Source organism: Zasmidium cellare, assembly GCF_010093935.1.
Source record: "Zasmidium cellare ATCC 36951 unplaced genomic scaffold M409scaffold_1, whole genome shotgun sequence".
Lineage (NCBI taxonomy): Eukaryota > Fungi > Ascomycota > Dothideomycetes > Mycosphaerellales > Mycosphaerellaceae > Zasmidium > Zasmidium cellare.
Genome location: NW_022986945.1, coordinates 1,106,014 through 1,129,841, shown reverse-complemented (window position 1 = coordinate 1,129,841; position 23,828 = coordinate 1,106,014). Strand labels below are relative to the sequence as shown.

Here is a 23,828-nt window from a genome sequence, read left to right as displayed (position 1 = left end):
CCGCGCTAGCCGCACTAGCCGCGTTGGTGCCAAGCCTCGCAAGGCTCCCAAGCAAAAATGCAATACTACACCTACGCCCAACAAACAAACGATAAAGCATGCATAACCCACCTGATCAACGTACCGTCTTAGTCTTCCACCAAAAGACACAAAAATCCTCCAGCCCATCCAGCTCTCCCAAGCCTAAGAAGTTCATCCAAAGCCCAACCAAAAGGTAAAAAAATCGAGCCTAGATTCTATCATATGATAGAGCCTTTTTTGATGGAAAGGAAGAGCCGAAGGCGGGGCTCGAACCCGCGACCTTGAGGTATTCTTTGCTGCGTAAGAGCCACACGCTCTACCGATTGAGCTACCCCGGCACGCTGATCAGGCGGTGATTGTTGAAGGCACGAAATTTCTTTCAGTATGTGAAGACTCATTTTTGCTAGCGCCGGATATGAGCCGAGGAGTTGGGCGGCGGCAGCACGGTCCGCCTTCTTACAGCATTCGAATGGCCGCCTCTTGAAGGACAACGCTGCAGCAGCCTGGCGTCAACCGTCTTGTTGGAGCCTGTGGATCGTTTCCTTGGTTTCTACATCGTTCAGCGTCGGAGGGTAGAGGACTGATACCCCCCAGCTTTCCATCGGCCTTCCTGGCTATGCTTCGAATCAGGCAATCCCTTCGAGTGGCCGTCCACCCTCAAGCCCTTCCAGGCATCAAGTACTTCAATCGATCAAGAGGCGGATACTTGCAGCGCCATGAAGTTATCCAGCGGGGTGGCTGGCCTGCAAGCGGTTTATATCTTTGTCCTGGGGCTATTTCGGCGCACAGCATACGGGACAGTGCGTTCCAAGTTCCGAGCTCGTCCTGTGGGAACGTCAAAAGTCGCCTGTAGAACAAGTGGGTGGATCATTCAATACAAGATGAACTTGCTGGTCGTTTCTGCAGCGTTATTATTTTGTGTACGTGAAGTAGTACCAGTCGAATGCCCCGAGCCCCTCGCTGATGCCAGCTGGAGTGAGCACGGGCCAGCAGCCCGCGGCTCGGTCCACCTTCCCAACAGCTCACCCACGCGTGGCACGTCACTCGCACACGACCATCACATGCCTCTCTACGCCTGACTCTTTCTCTCCCTTTCACCCAGACCAAGCACTCTACACACCCTCATCCTTGTTTGTCGTTGCTTCATGCTCGCGAGACATGGAACCTACCAGCGAATGCTGGCCTCTTGACCAACCATAAATCGCCTGCGCCGCCTAACGATCGATCTCGACCTAAAGTCGACTACCGTCCAGCATGGAGAACGTTATGTCTTCGCGAGTCTTGTCTCGCTTTCTGCCCGTTGCTGAGGGCGATGTTTCAGTAATAGAAGGGCTGCGGCGGGATGCTGCACGACAAAGCGATCTAGAGTCTCAGCAACCGACCACCTACAATGAGGCCTTCCACGACGAAGACGACAACCCAGAAGCTTTCCTCTACGATGCAACACAAGACACCTCCACTGATCCAGGCCAAAGCCCGGAGATGTTGGCATTGCCAGCTGCAAGACATTCAAGACCAAGAGCAGAGGCATCGAATTCAAAGAGAACTGCAGAGGAGGACGACGATGTTCCAGAATCACTTCTGCTGGAGCCTAAGAGCAAGCGTCAGTCCAGTCGTCCCGCCACAGGTGCCTCTCGCATGGAGAACAAGCTTGCTCGAGCAGATGCACAGTGGAAAGCGATGCAAGAGCAACAGGGCCTGCACCCGTCTCCAGCAGCTCGAGCAACAAGACCCACAACTCGACACAGTTCCCGACCTTCTCAACCTCCGGCAGCTACTCCTACACCTGTACCAGGCACGCGAACTGACCCTCAAACGGAGGCTCTTTGGCTCTACACCAATGCTACCAACCTCGATGCGTTTTTACTTGAGGTGTACGACTACTACGTTGGCCATGGTGTTTGGTCTATAATGCTCTCTCGTGTGCTCAGTCTGGCCACAGAGCTTTTCGTCTTCAGCTTCGCCATGTTTCTGACGACCTGCATCGACTACTCCAAGATCCCCACCAGCAAGACAACGTCGGAGGTGATGATTCCCAAGTGCATGTCTAAGGCATCGTGGCTGAAGAGTGCCGCCCTCTTCTTCTTCATTGTGTACTGGCTTTCCCAGATAATCCGCTATATTGGCGAAACGAGGCGTCTCTTCCGCATGCACAACTTCTTCCATCACGTCCTAGGCATTAGTGACGATGACATTCAGACTGAGTCTTGGGTACGCGTGGTTGACGGCCTGATCAGGGTGCAGAATGCGAACATCGCCACAGCCAACCCATCCGCTCAAGTGAGGAAGTATCTTGACTACAAGGAGCCACAGCAGAGGCTCAGCGCCGAGAGCATTTCGAATCGACTGATGCGCCAGGCGAACTATTACGTTGCGTTCTACAACAAGGTTATCTTCGACTTCACCCTACCGCTACCTTTCATTGGCGCTCGTCAGTTCTACTCCAAGAGTCTGGAATGGTGCATAGACTTCTGCTTCACCAACTTCATCTTTGACGAACAAGGCAGTATCAGGCCATTCTGTCTGGATGTCAAGAACCGCAGTGCTCTGGTCGAAGCTCTGAGGACGCGACTTCGCTTCGCCGCAGTTACCAGTGTTATCGTCGCGCCGTTCAACATCCTTCGATTCTGCATCATGTACTTCTTCCGATATTACACCGAGTTCACCAAAAATCCGTCTCGAGCAAGTTCCAGGACCTTCACACCTTACGCGGAGTGGAAGATTCGAGAGTTCAACGAGCTGGAACACCTCTTTCGACGACGCCTTCGACAAGCACATCCCTTCGCGAACGACTATCTCAAACAATTTCCAAAGGACAAGATGGACCAAATCTCCCGGTTCATTGCATTTGTGAGCGGCGCTATTGCTGCCGTGCTGACCTTGGGGACTTTGATCGATTCAGAAATGTTCTTGGCATTTGAGGTGACGCCAGGCCGGACCGCTTTCTTCTGGATCGCAGTCACCGGCGCCATTTTCGCCTTTGCCCATGGCTCGGTGCCGGACGAGAACGAGGTGCACGATCCTGTGTTGCATCTGAAGGAAGTTTTGATGTACGTCCATTATCAGCCCAAGCATTGGAAGGATCGCCTACACAGCAACGAAGTGCGCGCAGAGTTCTCGGCCATGTTCCAGATGAGGCCGCTCATCTTCGTGGAGGAGATTCTCAGTCTCATTGTAGCGCCATGGCTGCTCTGGCGCAATTCTGGAAAGAGGTGCGAACGAATCATCGACTTCTTCAGAGAACAGACTGTGCACGTCGAAGGCGTGGGTTATCAGTGCAACTTTGCCGTCTTCAATTTCAAGAAGGATCCAAATGCCGACGATGCCACTGCTGTGCTGAACGAGCCAGATGGACTTCGTGACGACTACTACGCTGTCAAGGATGACAAGATGGCTCAGTCCGTGCAGAACTTTGCGCAGTACTACTTACATTATCGCCAGACTTCTCGCCGACCAGGATGGCAACCACCTCCGATGTGGCCTCCAGTAATGTCGCCGCCCTCCATTGCTGAAGAACCTGGCCCAACTGGCGTATCAGCTCGCCCAAGCCCACCTTCTGCAAGGAAGTCTGCATTACTGGATCCTCGCCAGCGACCCTCATCATCTATGCTTCGCTCCCCGAGACAGACTGGGCTAAATGCTCCGAGACGAGGTATTGCTCAGCGGTCCGATGAAAGTGGCAGAAGGACTACTACCGTCCAAGGGGTCTCGGAAAGCAGACTTATGGCTCAGGATAGTGACCTGCAGGACTTTGCCGATGCGCCTGGAGTGAAGCAGCTTGAAAGCGACACCGATCAAGACGAGAATGAGGATGCAAAGGATGGTGTCAACACAGGAGTCTTGGGAATGCTAGCGCAGCTATCCAAGGCGCATGCTGAGAAAGGACCGGGACCAGTGAACATTTAATGACTTGCATGATCTGATGAGGGACGTTTGGGAGTTTCTGAGCATCATAGCGAAGGCGTCGGTGGTCGGGACATGCGACGCCGTCTGGTTCAGACTGTTGCGTCGTCGTTTGGGAATTGCGTCTTTGTACGACAATCAAATGGTTCTAGAAGTGGAAGCGATGCACAGCAGTAGCCCTTTTGGGCACTGAGCCGTTCACGCTGTGAAGGCGCAAACGGAAATTGCGTGAGCGTGTTGCCGACAACGTGGGCGTTGCAACGCGAACAGCCACTGCGTGGAACCATCACAACGCTATTGTTTCGATCTGTTCCATTTCACTATTCTCGTCGATTCTAACCTATCTCAATGGCCCAAGTCTGCCACAAAGCGACTGGCTCGAGCCTCCAGAGGACCAAGTTCCCTGCAGAGGCTGCATGTGTGGAAATTCTGCACTAATGAATGCTGCGTTGTCGCTCAAGAGAGTGGATCGTCAAATGGGAGGCTTAAAATTTAGCTTGTTTGGCAGGCGCCACGGCCTCCTTTCCGAGTACCGCTTTTTCGGCCAGAGCCACGAACGTCTGGAAGAACTAACAATAGACAAGAACAAGTGATCGCGACGCTCTCGAGAACACCTCTGCTGGAGAGCGACTGATAAGGCGATGAGCTGAGTTCACGACTCGATGATGACAACAGAGACTCCTGCTGCTGATATGCTAAAGACGGATCCCCAATGAGGAACTTGTGGCGTTCTCCTGCGCTAGCAACCCTGAGCTGGAAGCGTGAACAGGAGAAGAATCCCACCAAGCTCTGCTGGAAAAAGACCACAAAATTGACCAATCGACATTCTACTCCTGCGCGTGGCGCTGATGTTCTGGTTCGTGATGCGGTCCATGTTTGGTACCGGGCAACTGCTTGCTTTCCCAGTTTGAGCCTTGCGACGTGCGGACCCGGCCCTCCATTACTGCGGCGTGTTTGTTGACTTATCATGAATGACTTTTATGCGAGAAGATGCGAATATTGGCATTTGACGACCCGTTGTTGGCAAATAAGCTTCACCACTACTCCACCCGCGTGGCATACAGTGGCGCCCGTTAGTAAAGGTGAACGTTGTGTGATTGTGGGATGACAGGAGGCTGATGGGGTCGAAACGGGCGGCTGCCAAAAGCCAAAACAAAGATCGATTATATCATGATGTTGTGTCCCCCCAACAAGATGCTTCGGAGAGTTTGGATGCTGCTTTTGTGCTAGGTTTCGTCGGCTGCAGCTCATATCTTCCAGCTGTTTGGTGCGGAGTCCGGAGAACGTGTTGCTAGTGTGACAGGACGAGCTGCAGGAGAGACTGTTGCGCGAGACGCATTGGATGGTGGTGCATGAGGGAACGGGTTGGGGCATATAGAACGACTGGTGTTCGCTGGGACCTCGAGCGACACTCTTCGACCTGGATCCGTTGAAACACTGGGCTCACCGCTATCGACATCGACTCTCTTACTACATCTTGGACAAGACATTAAAGCCATGGATTCCCGATCACAACAGAGGACCGTCTCTGGATCTTCTTCAGACTACGAAAAGGAATGTGGGACTCTATCTCCAAGATCATCTACCTCGAGAGCAACACCGCCGCCATTTCGACCACATCCTGAAGCATCATCGCCTCCAAAGACAATCGTGCTTGGACTTTGGCCTGGAGCACGAAGTGAGCAGATCGAATACTACGCTGGAGGCTACGCATCTCTTTATCCGTCCACAAAAGTCGTCTTACTCCATCATTCGAGGACCTCACCACGACATGTCGAAAATGCTCTGACAGAGCTTACTGGAGACCAAGAAAAGCTCTCCATACAGAGCAGTCAAGACACTCTCATCCACCTGTTTGGCGACGATGCCGCATCGCAGATTTGTCGACTACTAAGGGCCTATCGAGCACGAATAGAGCAACCCCTAGGCGTAAAAGCAATCGTCCTGGATTCCGTCCCAGTCGTCATCGCACCCAACCTCTCAACACTGATCGCCTCGCCCCAACGCCTCCTAATCTTCATCTACCTCACCATAATCGCCATAATCTGGCGCCTAGCCTCAGTCCTCACCCTCTGGTTCTCCGAACCCCTCAGCAGCCACGTCCAACGGGATCTCCACGATCCCCAACTCCTCCCCGCAGACGCGAGGAAATGCTATATTTTTCCTGAAAGAGATATCATGTTTGCGTGGGATCGCCCGAGTCATGCAGAGGAGGTCTGTGAGCGGCAGGATTTTGAGGTCAAGCGCAGGAGGGTGGATGGGAGGGAGAGGTGGACGGGGGATCAGGAGAGGTATTGGTTGGGGATTGAGAATGCTTGGGAGGGGCGGTGATGCAGGGGTGTGGCACTGGGTTTGGGCTGCTGCTGCTGCTGCTGCTGTATTTTTTGATGATGAATGGAATGAGAGATTCAATGACGATTGCACTTGTTGGGATTAGTGAATGGACAAGGAGCCATTGGCTTGTTGCTTCATGCAGGTAAGCATCGTGGCACCTTGTGCTACTGTGAGGCCTATCTCGCGAGATACGCGAGGGAATAGAATCGGCTTCCTTCGATCTGCCTTTGATATTCCAGGTATTCGGGGGAATACAGGCCAGGGGCATATGAAGAGGATTAGGAAGGAGTGAGTATCTGGAAGCTGCAGTCAGCATGAACGATGATGCTGACAGATGTTGACAGCTGCAACGGAACTCCGACTCCTTCGATCAAGCAAAACAATCATCTGTCACCAGGACGATGAGTCTTCCAATCTTCTTTTTCAGCGCTCGACTGCATGTCGTCGTACACATGTGTACCAGAGCTGAAACAGCCAAGCTTCATATCGGCTCAGCACTTGCCCTACTTATCAGTCGATGAATCATCACATGCATGATAGATGTCTGTAAGAAGCCGCAACCGAAAGACAGTCTTGACTGCTGCATTCTTTGCATTATGATCGGTACCCAGATGCATCTGCTCTACAGTCCGATACCCTCCATTACAACTCTTTGTGTGGATCGTGAGCCTCGTTCGTTTTCCCATCCATTGTTTCCTGTCTCGGATGTTGTGTGAATGCCCGAATTGTGCCTGCATCTTCTCTCGTCGTCCCTGTAGGATGTCTCTCGTATGAAGCCTATTCCACTTCATATCATGGGCTCTCGTGATCGAGCAATGGTACTTGGTCGTCGCCCTGATAACAGACCCAGCTTTTGCACCTTCCACCGCCCTTGTACCTTCAACCGCTCTTGTGCCATGCCTTTGTCGGCGCAGATCTATTCGGCTATGATCTTTGCCATGTCGAGGACGGCAATCTGCTCGCGACCGTTCCCGTGAGGCTCACAGGCGACGGTGACGACCGCTCGGGGGAGCTTATCGCTCTGGATGCTGCACACTGAAAGGATCATTTCTTGGGTGAGCAGAGGAACAGGACCCCAGGATGCATCGAACGGGCTCGGCCTCGATTCGCCATGGTAATTCAGCCAGATGTGGTTGATAGGGTCGATGGCGTTGACCCGGGGGAAGAATATCGAGAGTCTCCTGAAGAGTCTTCCGTGCGGCAGGATCATCCGTTCCATGACCACCTTCAGCCAGTGGAGGTTACTATTCAAAATCCCCTCGTTGACGCAAATTTCGAAGGAGTTTTGGCTGTAGTATACAGCGCGAGCTTCTGTTCGTACTTGGTGTGATGCCCGGGCCAGACCATGACCGATTCCAGATAGACAGAAAGGCCGTACGGGGGCCTTTGCAATTTCACAGCGACCTCGCCAAAAGTTGAATTTCTCGCGTCTGCGCCTGGTCAGAACCAGCGCATAGATCTGGTCGCGTATCTCGGCAGGTAGTGAGAAGAAGCTGATCCGCGCTTTGGCCTCTTCCATGGCAGGCTGTCTATCCAGCCTGTTTAGCCACGATATTGCAAAATGTGTGTACACATGTGTAGACTTACGCGAGTGCTACATCTTTCTCCACGGACTTCGTTACGTTGTCTAACGTGCGCTGCAGGGCTTCGGGCTTCATGAACGGATACCCGGATCGAAGCTTCTGCTGGACGACATCTCGAATGGAGTTCGTGACCTCGTCGGTATGGGTTGACGAGTCAATGTTGGGCGTGGACGAGGCGTGGTGGTGTTTGTAGAGCTCAAAATGAAGTACAGCGCGGCGCGAGAAGGAAGGAAGGAGAAGCCTTGGCGGATCACATGTCACAAGTCACGCACCGTTTCTAACACGCATTGGGGTCACAACTTGCCTGAAAATACGTGAGCATCAAGTGACTAGAAAGCGTGCGTGTGAATGCGAGGAGAAGATGGCTCGAGGCATCAAATCATTGTTCATACTCTTTCACACACTGCCAGGCCCTTCCTGGTCTCAGGAGCTCGCATACGCACAACTTCCCATATCTCTCTTCTGCACCGGCGCCCCAGGACTAATATCAAAATCAAAAATATCAATCGGCACCCCAAGAGTCGTACAAGCGTTCGGGATATCCACAATGCCTGCAATATGGCCCTGGACAGGGGCACAGGAGAGCAAGAGATAGATCTGATAGTCGCTGTAGCCGTATCGCCGCAGGTACTGGGAACAAGTTAGCTCTGCGTCTACGCTCAACTGGCGTTCGGTATGCGCTCACCTCAATGACTCTCAAACAAGTTTGCCTGTACGCAACAGTAGCATCCAGATAATGCTGCTTGCCGTTCTCATCGACGCTGAAGCCCTCGAAGTAGATGTATCTTCCAGGTCCGAACTGAGGTTCCACAGGTCCGGGGATATAGATTGGGCTCTTAAGACCCATGTCGGCCACGCCATTCTTGATGACAGTGAACTTGATGGTGATCACGCCAGCCATCTCGATGGCACCGCAGAAGGAGATCTCGCCGTCGCCCTGCGAGAAGTGCAGATCGCCAACGCTGAACTTAGCGCCCTCGACGTGCACGGGTAGGTAGACCTTGCTACCACGGGAGAGGTTCTTGATGTCACAGTTGCCGCCGTGCTCTGGTCGGCCGGGGATTGTGCGTGCTCCTTCTTTGCCCACCTTCTCCTTGATTGCAGCTTCGCCAGTACCGACGTGAACGTTCTTTGGCTCCGGTGGCTTTGCAACGTCGCGGTCCATGTGGGAACAGGCTGAGATGAGCTCCGCCTCACGAGTATTCCATGTCTCCAACACTTCTGCTGATGGTGCGCAGCCTAGAATTCCAGGGTGGATAAGACCGGCGAACTTTACGCCGGGAATGTGGCGTGTGGAGCAGTGGATGCCTTCGAAATCCCAGATTGCTTTTGCTCTGTCCAGCTTTGTTAGTCGAGAAGCACAGGCGTGTGGTTGAGGAAACCGTACGGCTTGGGATATATCTCGTCCAGGAACCCGCCTCCATTCTCCTTCGCAAACACGCCTGTGAAACCCCAAGGCGCATACTCAAGAGGCTGGACATCTTGGATATCGACCAGCAAGAGATCACCAGGCTCAGCAGTCTCAATCTCGAAGGGACCCGTGAGGTAGTGGATCCTCGTGAGGTCCACATCCCTCATGTCATCCGCCGAGTCATTGTTGCCAATCTGCCCACCAGTCCAGTCCACGCATTCGATCTTGACCGTCTCGTTGTTCTTGATGGTGCCGTAGTTCGGGACTGTGAAGCTCTGTTAGGCATGGACGACCTTAATGGCGGTAGCTGCATGAAGCTTACTATCTGGATGCCAGCGGTTCTGCAATCAATAGACCTGACATTAGCCTTTGGCATTCAAGACAACCATCAAGGTGATTGTTGACACGCACATGTAAATACGGCAACGTGCCCGCGTCTTTATCCAAGTCCACCTTCGCTGCGTAACGAATGCCTTCTTTGCCCATCCTAACGTCCTTTCTCTCGATCGCAAGAACTTCGACTACCTGTGAGAGCTACAGGTCAAGGACGATGTGAAAGGAGAGATTGTGACACAGACGAGAAAGAAAGCAGAGAGGCTCCCTACATCTCCCTCCCTTGGTCCAGCCTACAATCTCGAAACTCTCATCAGGCGGGGTCAGCTACGTCGTCGATCAAAGGCGATAAGCCAAGTCAGACCTGTACGCGTTGGACGCGCCAGATGCATGGCAAGCTCTTGAAAGCGAGGTATTGAGTAACAGGTTGGAGAAAAGGGCTGATAAGGGCGCGCAGGCTACGTGCAGGCGAAGCCAGACAACCGCCATTGGACGAGTCGTTACGTTTGGTGTTGCGGGGCTGCTGGAGCTTCATGGAGCTCTGCCAGCTTGCTGATATGACGGCAGTGATGTCTGCGAGAGAAATCTCCGATCCTGGGCCGTTATCGATACAGCGGCATGATGCTGGAACGTGTTTGCTTTGCTGTCTTCAGTGTCTGTTATGTGAACTGCCGACTCTTGACTTCCCCAAGACCTGAACCTTTCTTCTCGTCACTAGTCGAGATATTGAACTTGTCCACAGCGTCCAACGGCAATGAAAGGAATTCGTGCTTGTTCTCCCAGCGAACGTCCTTTTTCTTGAACTCTGCGGCTTCCTGCGGTGGAGGTGGTGGCTCCGTGATCTTTGTAATGAGGTATGCGGTCGAAGCTTCTGCAACGCCATAGATAAGAACGCCCAGGAGTGGGATCTTGAGGAACACGAAGAAGGCGACGGCGAAACCGTAGAGTACACCCTCACGATCGTGGAACCAGAGACGCTTCTGCTGGGAGTCGTACCGGATTCGAGAAAAGTAGGGCTCGAGCTGGAACTTGTTAGCAAGAGGAAGCATAGGACACGAGATGGAGAACTGTACCAGTTCTCGCATCAAGCTTCTGCTGGAGAAATAGCTCTGCAGAAACATGACCAAATAGCGCTTTGGCACGAATAGACCACTGCCGAAGACAAGCACCGCAGGCTGCCATCCTGCAGCCTTATTGAAGGTATAGAAGCTGGCGGCTGGCAGCACAAACCTGCCCACCACTGGGAGGAAAGATAACAGATAGATGCCCAGCGAAAGAGCAGCTTTCTTGCCGAAGCGTTTCAGAAAGGCAATCATAGCCTTGTATGGGTCCTTCTTTTGTGCAGTGTCCGCGTGTTGGCTATACAGGCGCAAATTTGGGTAGTACATGGCTCGCAGGTGGGAAGGGTCGTCTGACTTGTGCTTCTGGATGTACGTCTGGTCTACCCACTGCAGGGAGTCCATGAACATATGGTCCATAGCAGGGCTTAGATATCGCATAAAGCTCATAAGGAAGAAGGGCACCTGAAGGACAGAGTGCTCGATGAACTCGATCCCGTCGATGATATCTTCGTCCCATGTTGAGCCTTGCAGGTCGGTGAAGAGGCCGGCGAATCGAATGAGAAGTCGGATTCCAATCGTCTGCCTACGTTAGTGGCGTGTATATGTACTGTCTTGTCTTGCATACTGGTATCGCTACTAGCAAACGGATAGCAATGCCTGCTCCAACTGCCAGAGCCGCCTGCTTGTAATGTTCGCTCGTGAAGATTCCTGGATTCTGGAGAGCTCGATTGGCGCCTACGATGGTGAGCTGGGCGCCCCGGACGATGCTGTTGAGCTCGAAGCTGCCGAACGCGCCATAGTTACTCATGATGCCTCACGGGGTTGGAAGAGTTGGGAGTGTAGGAGTGAGCATGCGACTTCAATTTTGGGAGTTGGTGAAGCCTGCATTTGGAAAGCAGCCGTACGTCATCGTGGCCGCGCGCCGCGTAGTCGCCCACGGAAACGCAGCATAGCACCACTCTCGCATGCTGCAACGCGACCTTCACGCACGTGCACGTGTCGAAGTATATACATCAATGTTAGTTGGAAAGCCAAATCGGTGAGTGAATGAAAGAAGTCCAAGCAAAGTGCAGCTCCGTGGAGGGCTGAACAAGGGGTCGCCTGGCTTCCGAAAGTGGAAGACAGCCCCAAACAAACTCCCAACGGCTGTCGCATTCATGTCCAGGAGCCAAGGAGGCATCAACTGTTCGACCACATTCGCGCCTGTACGATCTTTCACATGAGCGCGTTCGCGTCCGCAACGTCGCCGACATGTCGACCACGGCGCCGTCCACCCCAGAAAACACACCCCGCAAGGTCGCCCTGAATCGCTCCTTTACCCTGCCAGCCAAAGTCGCGACATCGAGTCGAACGAACCCAACCGCCGAGATAGGAGCTGCAGAAGGGATAGAAACACTCTACGTACACCCGAACTGCAAGGTCATCAAGTTCACAAGTGCGTCAAGACCAGGTAGCAGCGGTGGAACCCCGAGTCCAAGTGGCAGCAGTAGCAATGGCAAGCTGCCATGGGCTACTTTGACAGAGCAGACGCTGGCTGCAGGTCCACTGGAGATATATCGCGTACCTGGGTCAGTCTCGTTTCTACATTCGGGAGCTTTGCTGCATGCGATCTTGCCCAGAAGCAACTGCTGGTGCGTTGATGGTGTAAGCAAGTTTGCGATGAGGGTTCTACCGGACACATACTATCGCATCGAACTACCTGGAGATACACCTGAAGATTTGGAGAAGATTGAAGAATGCAAGCAAACTTTGAAGAAGGTACTGCACTACGAACGTACTCCCTGCCCTTTCGCTCGTACCTTTACAGTCGACCTTCCAGAAGAATTGGAAGTCAAGAAGACGCGACGAAGGCGAAGCCACGGTGCTGCGAGGAAGTGGAAGTTGGATCGCGCATACAGCTGGAAACCAGAAGATGGCGTGGAGCCGCAAAGTAGAGTCAGCGAAGAGTCGTCAGGGAGTGCAGCAGGCTCCGATGAGGAAGAAGGCTCGAGTTCGAACGAGGATACACGATCAGAGGCATCGGAAAGCCGCGATGCTGTCAACGAATTGCCCATCCAAACCCCATCCAGACCCAGCGTCAAAGAACGAGCACGAGGCTTCAATCTGCGATCTGTCACGGCGCCTGCTAAAGTGTCGTTGCCAGCGCCATCCACGCCTACACCAAGGCTGAGCACGAGGATCCCCGTAGACGCTCGGCTACAGTCTAGGGACAGATCAAGGTCGCCTATGCAACAGGAAGCAGAAGAACCTAGTAGTGGTCAAACATCGCTGAGACCCTTCCAATCGATTCCTACCGACATGCCGCCTTCCCCTCCAGACTCAAGCGCAGGAATCGACTTTACTACGGAGCACCCACCACGGACAGCGTTTCCTGATGCATCAACGTCGGTTGACGTGCATGAAGCGTCGTTCATCAGTGACTCTTCTGCACGCGACACAGATATGTCTGCTAATTCCGCTACAGCCCTGAAGAAGGATTGTGTCGAAGAAGCTGCTAAACATGTTGCGGGAAGATCGGAGGGCTCGCTTCCAGAAGCCGGCCAATTGGATTCGACAGCTTTCGCGGTGCAAAACAGTGAGGCGGAAGACGGTACGCCAAACTCCATATTAATTGCATCTGCAGCGTCACAGGAGGAAGACATATTTGTCACTTACAGCAGCCGTGAAGGAGTCAACCCGGAACGTGGGAACCACGAGTCCCTTCATGACTCGAGTGCACTTGAGTCAGGTAGCGTGGGAGATCAGTCCGCCTTACTTTCATCACACGCAGGGCGACGCGAAGGTGAACCAGAGAACGGCCCAGATCCTGCTGCTGGCGATGAACTGTCAAGATGCCACGAGGAAGAGAACTCTGCTATTAGCGAAGCCGACAATGACGTCGAGAACGATGCCGGCCAAGAACAATTAAGACCGGTCTCCATACCAGGCCAAGAGCCTGCGGTCGAGCCTGCGGTCAAGCCAGACCCTTATGCACAGATCCAGGCGAGGATACAGGCGAGGAGAAGCATTGGAGGGACGACCTCCTTCCATCCAACAAGAAAGAGTCCAACCAGACAATCGACCTCGTCCACCGCCTCTTCAGCATCGCTGTCATCGATGAGATCAGGCCTAAGCCGGCGCAGTGGCTCCTCTCAACCACAGCAGCAAGCTCTTGCCAGCGCTCTAGTACGCAAGGCATGTGCAGTGTTCCTTGGACCACCGGCCCACCTAGTTGTGATCATGCTTCGGATTGCGGCAAGATTTGCGAAAGGAGCGCTGCCGTCTTCTCTGATGTTCGAGTCTCCTGCAGGCATGACTAAGCGTGTACCTGGCAGCTTCGACTTGGAAGGGAGCGATGTTGAGGACTTTGATCTTGACGATATGGATTGGGAAGAGGATGACTTTGGGGTGCCGCTGCGCAGTCCGATCAGATTGGCGATGAACGATGCTGTGTCCAGAGAGCTTGGCGAGAATTCACTGCTTCGTGAACGCAAGGCATGGGATGGTTGAGGTAAGAGATGGTCTTTGATGCGTTGATGTGACGAGGTTATGAGCGTGGTGTTCGGGTGTTTTCAGGGTGGGTCTTAGATGGATGGGAGGCGATATGACGAGATGAACGATACTTGACGGCGTTTTATGAAGACTCAATTGAGTTTGTGCCCTTCCATTCCCTTCGTCGTCAGTCCTCAACATCTATGTGCTTTTTTGAAGGGCGCTCGCCATGACGTCTATCATGTGCACGTGCCAAGCTCTGCATGTGAGAATCATCGTGGGCTGCTTTCTTGCCATCTCTTCTTCATCAACGACCATCGCCTTCTCGCCATAGCAATTTCGACATTCCTCAACCAGCGACCAAGGTTTCAACAATGGCTGACCTATCCTCGAAATACAGTGGCTGGGTGATGCGGGCGGTGTGCGTTTATTCTCCTCGCTACCCTTTCAGGTAACTCCGCACTTCACGTCTTCCTTCGTCGCCAGCTGCACGCGACTGCTACGCGACATACACGGTGAGGGTCACATCTACATTCGGTATTCTTTTACGTGTACGTACGATGCAGTGACATTGCTCTTGCGCGCCTTCTCGATTTCACCTCACTCCGCTTCACTTCACGACTCGCCCGCTGGAAGGTCACCTGAACCTCGCGCCAGGCGCACGCTTCACTTCCCTGTGAAAGCGTCATTCTTATTCGCCCTCTACCATTCTTCCAAGCACGGATGCGTCAACCCAACACACACCAATACGCCCGAAGGTAGCGAGGCGCAAGGAGAGCAGGACGTCCGAGGGAGGGCAAGATGAAGAGGAGGTCAGACGTTTCGCCCAATTGGCACAACAAGAGACTCAGAGGGAGTGAGAGCGCCGAATCGAGTGACGGTGCGACGCCGCTAAAGAGTGCACTCCTGACCCCTGGAACGTCAGACTCTGAACTGCCCGCAAGGACGAAGCCTAAGACCACGAGGAAATCGATCAGCACGGAATTCGAGGCTTCTAGCGAAGATGAATCGGACACCTCAACCACGGGCGCGCGACGACGTAGAGTGAAGGTGTACCGGCAACTCTCCCATGTGGCTGCACTAGGACCACCTCTGCCACGGTCGGCATACGAAGGCTGGACGCCAACTTGCAAACAAGTCTCGGAATCTGAAGCCATTGATCGACTGCTTCAAGCCCACAAAGAAGCACACCCTTCGGAAAGGCCTGAGTACACTTACTTCGAACTCAATGACTTCTCTGTCTATAGGCCCACCAGCTCGTACAAGCATGCACTGGAACTGGCGACATTGGACCTTCTCAGCCAAGATCGCTCTGCTGAGTTCTTGTTCGACGGTGTGTTGTCTGTAGGCGACGAGAAGTGCTACCTGCGGGGGGTGCCGTTCCGCATTCTTGCGATTGATGGCTATGGCGAGCTCGAGAGTACTGACTTAGCCCGCCAAATGTGCATCCAGACGCCTCTTGCCCAGCGCAAAGATGTTTGGTACTCACTCGGCGAGCCTTCAGTCGAGTATCAGCGCTTTTACACACCGTTCCTATGGCTGGCACGCTTCACCAAGCACTTCGTGGACTACCTACTCGAGACTGAGAAGGTCACTCTCCATCACTTTCAAACGCAGTTCCACCAGTGGCTCGATGCACGATACAGTGACGACAGCTTCACCTGCTGGATGGCGGAGGCAAACCTGACGGACTTCCGAACGACTGTCGTGGCGCACTTTGGCTTCCTTCACAAAGAATGCTACAGCATTGACTTTGATCTCTGCAAACACCCTGTCTGGAAGGAGATGGACCCCAACCGACTTACAGCCATCCCAGAGCAACCAAATAAGGAGCACCGAACTATCGTGACACCGTATGCATACGACTGTTTCAGATCCATGTACTTTGGCGACCATCTGGAGCGACGTGAAATGAAAGACAGCGCCATACATACCGTCCTTGCACGAAAGGAAACCCTGCGCCTTACGCCTCAGTGTATTGGACAGCAGAAAGCACCGGATACCCTCACTCCGCTGAGTATGGGACGGAACTCACCGGAGTCCCTTACGAGTTTGGATCCTGGAGATGTAGTCTCTGTAACGCCAGACTCGAACAGCAAATGGACCTCTACAGGCGACATGTGGTATGCCTACGTGCAAAGAGTACGTCACTTCGAAGACCGGACACTTCTAGATGTGCTGTGGCTCTATGAGCCCGGGGACACCACAATCGGCAAGGCATCATATCCATTCAAGAACGAGCTCTTCATGTCGGATAACTGTAGCTGCGGCAAGGATGCTCTTGACCTCGAATGTGCCGTTGAGAAGGTTCGCATCTCATGGTTTGCGGCCGATCCAAATGCAGAAACTGGATTGTTCGTCCGCCAGAAGTTTCGCACCATTCACGAGCAAGATTCGTATGACTTCGTTGCGCTGCAATACTATGACTTCACCTGCCACTGCCACGACCAAGTCCCTATCTTCGAAGAGTGCCGAAGTAAGTACAGCGTCGGTGATACCGTCCTTGTACGCGAATGGAACAAGATCATGGGCGAAGATCGGTTACAGCCTGCGCAGATTGTCGACTTTGACTGTGCGAAGATGCGGATCCAGCTGCGAAGTCTTTTGCGCAAAAGCGAAGTGGACCAGACACCAGGAACGCGTCCAAACGAGCTCGTCGTCACAGATGATCTCTTTGACAAGCCAGCTAGCTCGATCGTACGGCGTTGCCACGTACGTTTCTTCACACACGAGCAGGTGAAACTAGGTGACATTGTCACTCCATACGACAGAGACGGTGCTGGGGATCACTGGTTCGTCGCAAGGGATGGACACACAGATGAGCACCAGACGCCGCCCTTTCCTAGTTCTGATGGTAAATTGCCTTCAATCAATCAAGGATGGGACCCCAACGCCAGACCACCCAAGCCCAAACTCACTGGACTAGGCATCTTCTGTGGCGGAGGCACGTTCGATCGTGGGTTGGAAGAAGGCGGAGGCGTCAAGTTTCGCTATGCCGTGGACTGGGCCGAGAAGGCTCTGCACAGCTATCGAGCAAATGTGCATCGCCCAGAGAGTGTGCATTACTTCCTTGGATCCGTGAACGACTACCTGGCTAGAGCTATGGCAGGCGACAAAGACAACCGTATCGCAGGCGTTGGCAAGGTCAACTTCATCAGCGCTGGCAGCCCTTGTCCTGGATTCTCGGCGCTACAAAACGACAAGAACAGCGTTGAATCAAGACGCAACGCCTCCATGGTTGCGTCAGTCGTCTCATTCGTAGACTTCTACGTTCCAGAGTACTTTGTCCTCGAGAACGTGGTCACTATGACGAACAGCATGGGCCCAAAGAAGGACGAGAACGTCTTTTCCCAGATTGTGGCCGCCTTGGTCGGCCTCGGATATCAAGTTCAGCAGTTCTTGATGGATGCATGGTCCCATGGCGACCCACAGCTCAGATCTCGTGTCTTCATCGTGGCCTCAGCGCCTGGTCTTCCACCCCTGCCACAACCGCAACACACCCACTCCCATCCGCGCAACCTCAAGATGCCTCACCGTTCGCTCGGCAAGTCAAGCAATGGCCTCGCCTTTGGCATGCGGCGAGAAGAGTACACTTCTTTTTCACACATCTCCGCGGCAGAGGCGGTTGCGGACTTGCCGCACATTGGAGATGGCCAGTCTCAGATATGTGTGCAGTTTCCAGATCACCGTGTCCCCGTCACTGAGCCGCACGTCAACAGACATCGCATGGCCTGCGTACCACAACTTCCTCCTGGCATGGGCCTTATCCAAGCAAAGAACACAGGCGCGCTACGAGGAGAACCGCTCGAGCATTGCAAGAGGGTCAATCTGATCCGCAGCAAGCACAACTCGAAAATGTACGCTCGAGTCTACCCCGATAGGCTTTTTCCAACCGTCATCACCAGGATGGCTGTGGGCGATGGTATTGCGGGTCGAGTCGTCCACTGGAGTCAGAACCGCATCCTGACCGTCATGGAAGCTAGGCGTGCGCAAGGTTTCTTGGATCATGAGGTCCTCGTCGGCACGGTGAAGGATCAGATCAAGATCGTTGGCAACAGTGTGGACAGGAAGGTCGCGCTGGTGCTTGGACTGGCGTTTCGAGAGTCTTGGATGGGTTCTTCGAATACTTCGGTTTCAACCACAGGTGTCAGAGATGCAATGGTAGCCAACGTGCCAGAGACTGGCGAGGCTGACGACGAAGAGATGGATGTTGAGGAAACAACAGGGAACTCGCCTGGGTACCATGGAGACGAAGACGCAGAAGATGCTCGAAGCATTACCGAAGATGAGAAGATGAGGATTGAGGACAACACCAGAATCGCATCTGGATACTACGAAGAGGAGGAAAGTCAAGCACCATCAAGCACAGACTCCTCGCCCATGAAAGCCCCCAACGTCGACAACCGCTCCACAAAGATGGCATTGCTGGGCTTAACCGAAGACGACCTGGGAGAAATCCGAATCGGAGGCTTCAAAGCCATCAACCGCATTTTCGCCCAAAAGGCAGCCGAGGGTCATCCTGTCACGCTGAGTCCGAAAGCAGTGCGAGTAGAAGGAGGAAGTAAAAGTGGAAGTGGAGAGCAGTCGTCTCCGTCTCCGCGATGATGATGATGATAGTGAGGCTAACCAGAGGCACCGCATGAATGTACATAGCCCTTTACGAGTCCTTTACGGAATCCTCTAGCTCGATATCAATACCCTCCGCTCCTACAGTATCATCGGCATCGCCGCCATCAAAGCCCTCCCGCCTGCGAACCTCGCAAACATCACCACGACGTCCCGTTCCCCAATCCAGCTTCCTATTCCAGCACACCCCGTCTGCCATCCTCCGTATATCGCCTCACGAAACTAAAAGCAACCATCCCGTTCCGTCCGTGGTGTCGTCGTACAGCCAGCTAATACAAGCAAGTAAAATAAAGACACACATTGTTGCTTACATATCGAGCGGAATATCCATCGGCACCGCCGCCACCAGGATGCTAAAAGACTAGTCGACGCAGGCACCGCAGGCGCGTGTGTGGTGGTGCTAGGAAAAATGGGAAAGTAGGCGAAGGAATTGGCAGGGCGGGTGGGTGGCTTGCTTGCCACGGGGAATCGCCTGACTTTTCGATCTTTCTGTACGGCGCGGCTGCGGGCGGCTGGCGCGCCAAGGGGGGATGATGGGAAGGACTCGAAGGGGAAATGGATGCGATTCCTTGCGGTGGTACAAAGGAGTTTGTAGAGTTGTATGTGTTTAATGTTGTCATGCAGTTTGGGGCGCGTGACTTACACGTGGTTTGCTTATAGGGAGGGTAAGCGTGGACAACTCATACTTACATTGCATTTGTTGTTGTTCTTGGTGCGAATCTGCAGCCGTTATCAAACAGCGCACCATCTGCTTGTGCGTGATGTGTTGTATGCATTGCCCGCAGTAAGTATGTACCCTGCACGCTGCACATGCAAGTCACGGGCGGGAGCTCTTCTGTTGTTCGAGATGCTTTTTGAGGTGGGATGGGCTTTATGCGACTTAGGGCCCATGTCGATGGTTGTGGAAGGTGTGTCTTTTGTCGGTGAAGCCGGCAATAATGGGAGCGGGAGCTTGGATCTGCCGTCTGATGGGAAGTAACTGCCAGATGCCAGATTAAATGCATTTACCGGTTGCGTGGTTCGCAACTTGAGTTGTGATGAACTTTGAAGTCGCCGTCTCTGCTCCTCGAGGATGTGCGTACAGAGAAGACCAAATAATCTCCCATCTGATGAAGAAGGCCTTCATCAGTTTTGCCGTGGCCGGTATTTCCCTGTAGAGTTACCGAGCACAACAGCACCGACAGTCTGGTTTACTTTGCAGAAACGTTTGCGACATGGGCGGTGATGCGACGTGCGGGCACATCACCAGACCTCGACGAGGTGCAAGGAAGAGGCACAGCTCCGCTCGTTACGGATCGCCTTCCTTCATCACTGTTCCCTATGCTGGGACACGGCACGAAGGAGGGGAAGAATCGTAGTGATGAGGAGCGTATTTCCGCCTTCGAGCGACGATATTCGGTCTGGCCTTGTTTTCCTCAATGATGTGATGAGCTTGATCCCAAAACCAGTCTCTGCCAAGGAAGAGCGGGCTAACGGTAGCGACGTTTTGCAGAACTCACGCGGCAGGAGCGAATGAGCGCGGACATCGCCCGAGCTCGAATGCCTGTAGGAGAGGGAATAGCAGCCATTCGTAGTGAAGGAATTGTGTGATGGGAGGAGCTGTGACAACTTACTTGACTTGTAGCTCTGCGGAGGAATACTGTATCAAGTTCAGATGACTTCTCTGTTGTTCGTGTGATGATCACATTGCGAAAGTTTGCGGTGTGCGGTCTAGTCTCTAGGAATGCTTGCCATGACCACCGTATGGCGAAATGCGAGGCTGGTGAGTCCGAAATCTAATCGCAGGCTCGTGATCAATACGTTATCTGCAAAGGCCGCGCGAAGGGAAGTAGGAGCGTTGAGTTAGGTGAGCTGGAAAGTTGGGCATCAACAGCTGGTGAAGTATTGGAGCTTCATCAGCTTCATCGAAGATCCATCGAGTCCTGTTGTACGCGTTTCCTCCTTCTCAGCAAGGCGCCATTCGTCTCCTCTAACATCCGTCGAAGTCTGTAGGCGAAGTGAGGGTCGACAGTGGACGTTGGTCGTCGTGGTCGTTCTTGTCGGGCACGTGAAGTGAAGAAGGTGGGAAGTTACTGCGAAGCTATCGGCAGGGTGGTCGGCTCGGCTCGGCATGTGTCGGGATTCATGTACGGACAGACGTCCTACGGTCGAGTATTGAAGACGAAAGCCAATCCTCATCAAATGTTGTCACACTAGCAAGAGCGCAGGATGTCGCTGATTCGCACTGTGGAAAACTCAAGCCCTTAAATGGACATCCATGTCTTACAGCTGTCAATGACGATGCTTGTAGTGCCGCCGGGAGGAATCGAAACAATATCGTGACGTCTCGTCGTCTCTGCTATGATTACACGCGTGTTGTACAGCCATCATCCCTGTGTCAAGCGCTGGTAGAGTGGTGGCGTTTGAGTGCGATTTCGGGCAGCGAACAAATATCGCGCTATTATGTTTTGCTTCCAAGGTTGAAATAGGAAGTTGCGTTGCAGCGTGTGAAGGTTGGTTGAAAATCAGGAAAGGAGATGCTCCCACTTCATCACATCGTCGAATGCTTGCTGTGAGAGGGATCACGCAAGCTGACGATGACTCGCCATGAAAGACTTCCTTGCGGCCGAAGTGGTCACACGAGACGAAATCAACCTGACTGACATAGACTTTGCGATGCTGTGGAGAAGATTCAACTCACCGCATATTAGGCGCCTGCGTAAGGCTGACTCTTCCTGGCATCTTCCCAACACATTCGCTGCGTGTGTCTGACTCGTAGTGTATTGCTGACTGGGTCTAGGGTCAGGCATCAACTTCATGCGTTGCAAGATGACCCGCAGGACTTCGAGGTCATGTGGTCAAGGCGGCTTGCTAAATGTGGTTGTCCATCGGCAAGATTTGCCTGTGCGGTCCCCTATTTTCCCTGTGCCTCACTGCTTGAACTTCCCACTTTGGCTTCTTCGATGAAAAGCAGGGGCTCAGGGAGTCAGGGACCAGGTAGCTTGTAAGTTCGGCATTCGATGTGGCCCAACAACGGTGCCGAATTTGACTTCACCTCCAGGTCTCGGTCGGTCTGCAGGCATGCAGGCTATAGCCCGAGACGAAAGTTTGGTGGATGGAACGGCGATTCTGGAGGAAATGGACTCTGCCGTTGTAGGCTGGTGAACCTGCTAGTTAATCTTGATGTCGGTCCGGTTATGGCAGCTGCCGGTACAGCGTGGACACGAAGCGGAAATAGCTGACGATTCACCAAGATGTGCCGGCGGTGACCATCTATTGCACGTGGTAGATTTGGGCCAGTGTTGCAGGAATTGGCCTGTGCGGTGGCAGCTGCTAGTAGAGTAGCAGCTATGCAGGCCGTACGATGTGGCACATAGTGGTGTGAGTCCGGTGGTATAGAATCATGGATCTTTCTTCTGTGCTTCTTCGCGTGCAGTCGTGTCTCTGCACGGCCTTACTGCGTAGATCGGATACTGCTGCCGTGCGTTCTTCGGAGATTGTGCGGCCCGAACACACAGACTTATCGGCGGCTGCTAGAATTATGGTTCGCGTATTTTTGGGCGTCAAGATCACGACAGCGACAACCTTACAAGCGAACCTCGTACGCTCTCCAGACACGGTGTTGAACTTGCAGTTGCTGCGGTGTCGGAATTGTGGCCGGGAGGTGATGTGAGGAGTGTCATTTGACAATAATGAGGATGTGCAGGCGCGCGGAGTGGTCCAAGAATGGAGTCGCGCAGACAGGCAATCGAGGCACAGAAACAGGGCCGAATTGACGTTGTACAACCCGAGGTTGACGGGAAAGTCGGTCAGGCATGTTGCCAGCACGTCAACTTTTATTGTCCTCGTGTCACGCAGCACCGCTTAGCTCATCTCTGCGCGCGAAAGATGCGGTGTGGTTTGCCTGATGATCGCATGACCATGGGAAGAACTGCGGCCGAAGTTCGAAAGATCCAGAGTACGTCAGAGGGAAATCCTGTCCCCATTGGAGTAAACGCCAAGGAACGCGGGAGACGTTCTTGTAGAAGGGCGAAAGTGCCACCAAAACGGGAGACTTTGCATTTTCGAGGAAGACTCCGGGAATGTGGCTTCAGCCTCTAGCACGTGGCCGTGATGGTGATGTGGTAGAGTCGCATCGCGGCGTCGAGCACTGATGAATTTGAGAGACGAGCGAGTGCTGTCAGGGCGCACAGCAGGCCATGGGTGACGTGAGTTGGGTGGGAGGATATCGGGCGTGGGTGCTGGATAGCGACGCCACGACGGCTGTCGGAACAAACACGCGCGAAGCAGCCTTTTGTGTGACGATCAACTCTGCGCAAGACGACTGTCTTCACCGATTTGCCGGAATGCTCGACGGACGCTGATCAGCGGGGGCTGTCTCCCTCATAATGTCTTATTCTTATTGCACCCTCGCGGCTACGATGCATTCTGCAAATACAAGAAGCTGCGATGGCGTGCGCTTGAGCGGTTTCAGCAGCCGCAAATGTGAAAGCTTATGTGGGCTGTCAAATGAGAGGCAGAGACGCCAACAGGACGCAGTGAGAGGCCATGACTTGAATGCGTGGCGACAACGGCCACGGCATGCCTGCGAAAATAGGACACAGACTCGATCTGGAGAGGGTGCAAACTGTTCGACCAGATCGATTATAGCTGAGATGGCGCGTTGGGGTGCATATAGATAGGGCGAGATGCGAAGACCGTTCCGATCAGCGGCCGAGGAGATGTCACAGTGTCGCAGATGTCACAGGGGCGAGTGGTGGCACAAACGTGAGGCGAACAAGCAGAACTTTAGTACAAGGGACGGAAGTGAAGTGAGAGGAGGTAGAGGGATTTGGAGCTCGGTATAACGATGCCGCACCGGGCGGCGAAGGGCGGCGATCTGAAAAGCTTCTTGATTCAAACCTCTCGAAGCGCGGTTGACTCGGAAGGTTTCGGCAGTACGGGTCAGTGGTGGGGGAGCAGCCGACGATGGCATTCTGCGTGTGGATTGATTTGCGTCTTCACTCGTGCAGACGACGGCAGCGTGGGCAGCAAGAGACGGTGAACTGCAGCGCTGTTGGCAGCAGTGGGACTGGGTGGGCAGGTGCGATGGAAGCTGCTGCTGCT

General features: G+C 53.5%; 7 protein-coding genes and 1 non-coding gene across 8 annotated transcripts; 4 read left to right on the top strand and 4 right to left on the bottom strand.

Moving 5' to 3' along the window:
- Nucleotides 1–273: 273 nt before the first annotated feature.
- On the bottom strand, nt 274–359 carry M409DRAFT_t2. The gene has a single exon. It is a non-coding gene; the product is annotated as a tRNA-Lys (tRNA).
- Nucleotides 360–1,275: 916 nt separating this feature from the next.
- M409DRAFT_16099 (uncharacterized protein) lies at nt 1,276–3,927 on the top strand (the record flags this gene model as incomplete). Its single annotated transcript, XM_033803493.1, has 1 exon — nt 1,276–3,927. One exon carries the CDS (start codon nt 1,276–1,278, stop codon nt 3,925–3,927), a length of 2,652 nt encoding a protein of 883 aa, XP_033674718.1.
- Nucleotides 3,928–5,421: 1,494 nt separating this feature from the next.
- M409DRAFT_16098 (uncharacterized protein) lies at nt 5,422–6,255 on the top strand (the record flags this gene model as incomplete). The annotated part of the gene is made up of 1 exon (XM_033803492.1): nt 5,422–6,255. One exon carries the CDS (start codon nt 5,422–5,424, stop codon nt 6,253–6,255), a length of 834 nt encoding a protein of 277 aa, XP_033674717.1.
- A 919-nt stretch (nt 6,256–7,174) lies between these two features.
- Nucleotides 7,175–7,916, bottom strand: M409DRAFT_16097 (uncharacterized protein; the record flags this gene model as incomplete). Its single annotated transcript, XM_033803491.1, has 2 exons — nt 7,175–7,787; nt 7,846–7,916. 2 exons carry the CDS (start codon nt 7,914–7,916, stop codon nt 7,175–7,177), a joined length of 684 nt encoding a protein of 227 aa, XP_033674716.1.
- A 348-nt stretch (nt 7,917–8,264) lies between these two features.
- On the bottom strand, nt 8,265–9,738 carry M409DRAFT_16096 (uncharacterized protein; the record flags this gene model as incomplete). The annotated part of the gene is made up of 5 exons (XM_033803490.1): nt 8,265–8,471; nt 8,527–9,175; nt 9,229–9,517; nt 9,575–9,593; nt 9,664–9,738. The coding sequence occupies 5 exons, from the start codon at nt 9,736–9,738 to the stop codon at nt 8,265–8,267; spliced, it is 1,239 nt and encodes a 412-aa protein (XP_033674715.1).
- A 506-nt stretch (nt 9,739–10,244) lies between these two features.
- On the bottom strand, nt 10,245–11,454 carry M409DRAFT_16095 (uncharacterized protein; the record flags this gene model as incomplete). Its single annotated transcript, XM_033803489.1, has 3 exons — nt 10,245–10,607; nt 10,659–11,225; nt 11,272–11,454. The coding sequence occupies 3 exons, from the start codon at nt 11,452–11,454 to the stop codon at nt 10,245–10,247; spliced, it is 1,113 nt and encodes a 370-aa protein (XP_033674714.1).
- Nucleotides 11,455–11,897: 443 nt separating this feature from the next.
- M409DRAFT_48746 (uncharacterized protein) lies at nt 11,898–14,135 on the top strand (the record flags this gene model as incomplete). Its single annotated transcript, XM_033811030.1, has 1 exon — nt 11,898–14,135. One exon carries the CDS (start codon nt 11,898–11,900, stop codon nt 14,133–14,135), a length of 2,238 nt encoding a protein of 745 aa, XP_033674713.1.
- A 783-nt stretch (nt 14,136–14,918) lies between these two features.
- Nucleotides 14,919–18,722, top strand: M409DRAFT_62071 (uncharacterized protein; the record flags this gene model as incomplete). The annotated part of the gene is made up of 3 exons (XM_033815005.1): nt 14,919–15,037; nt 15,161–18,231; nt 18,262–18,722. The coding sequence occupies 3 exons, from the start codon at nt 14,919–14,921 to the stop codon at nt 18,720–18,722; spliced, it is 3,651 nt and encodes a 1,216-aa protein (XP_033674712.1).
- Nucleotides 18,723–23,828: the final 5,106 nt, after the last annotated feature.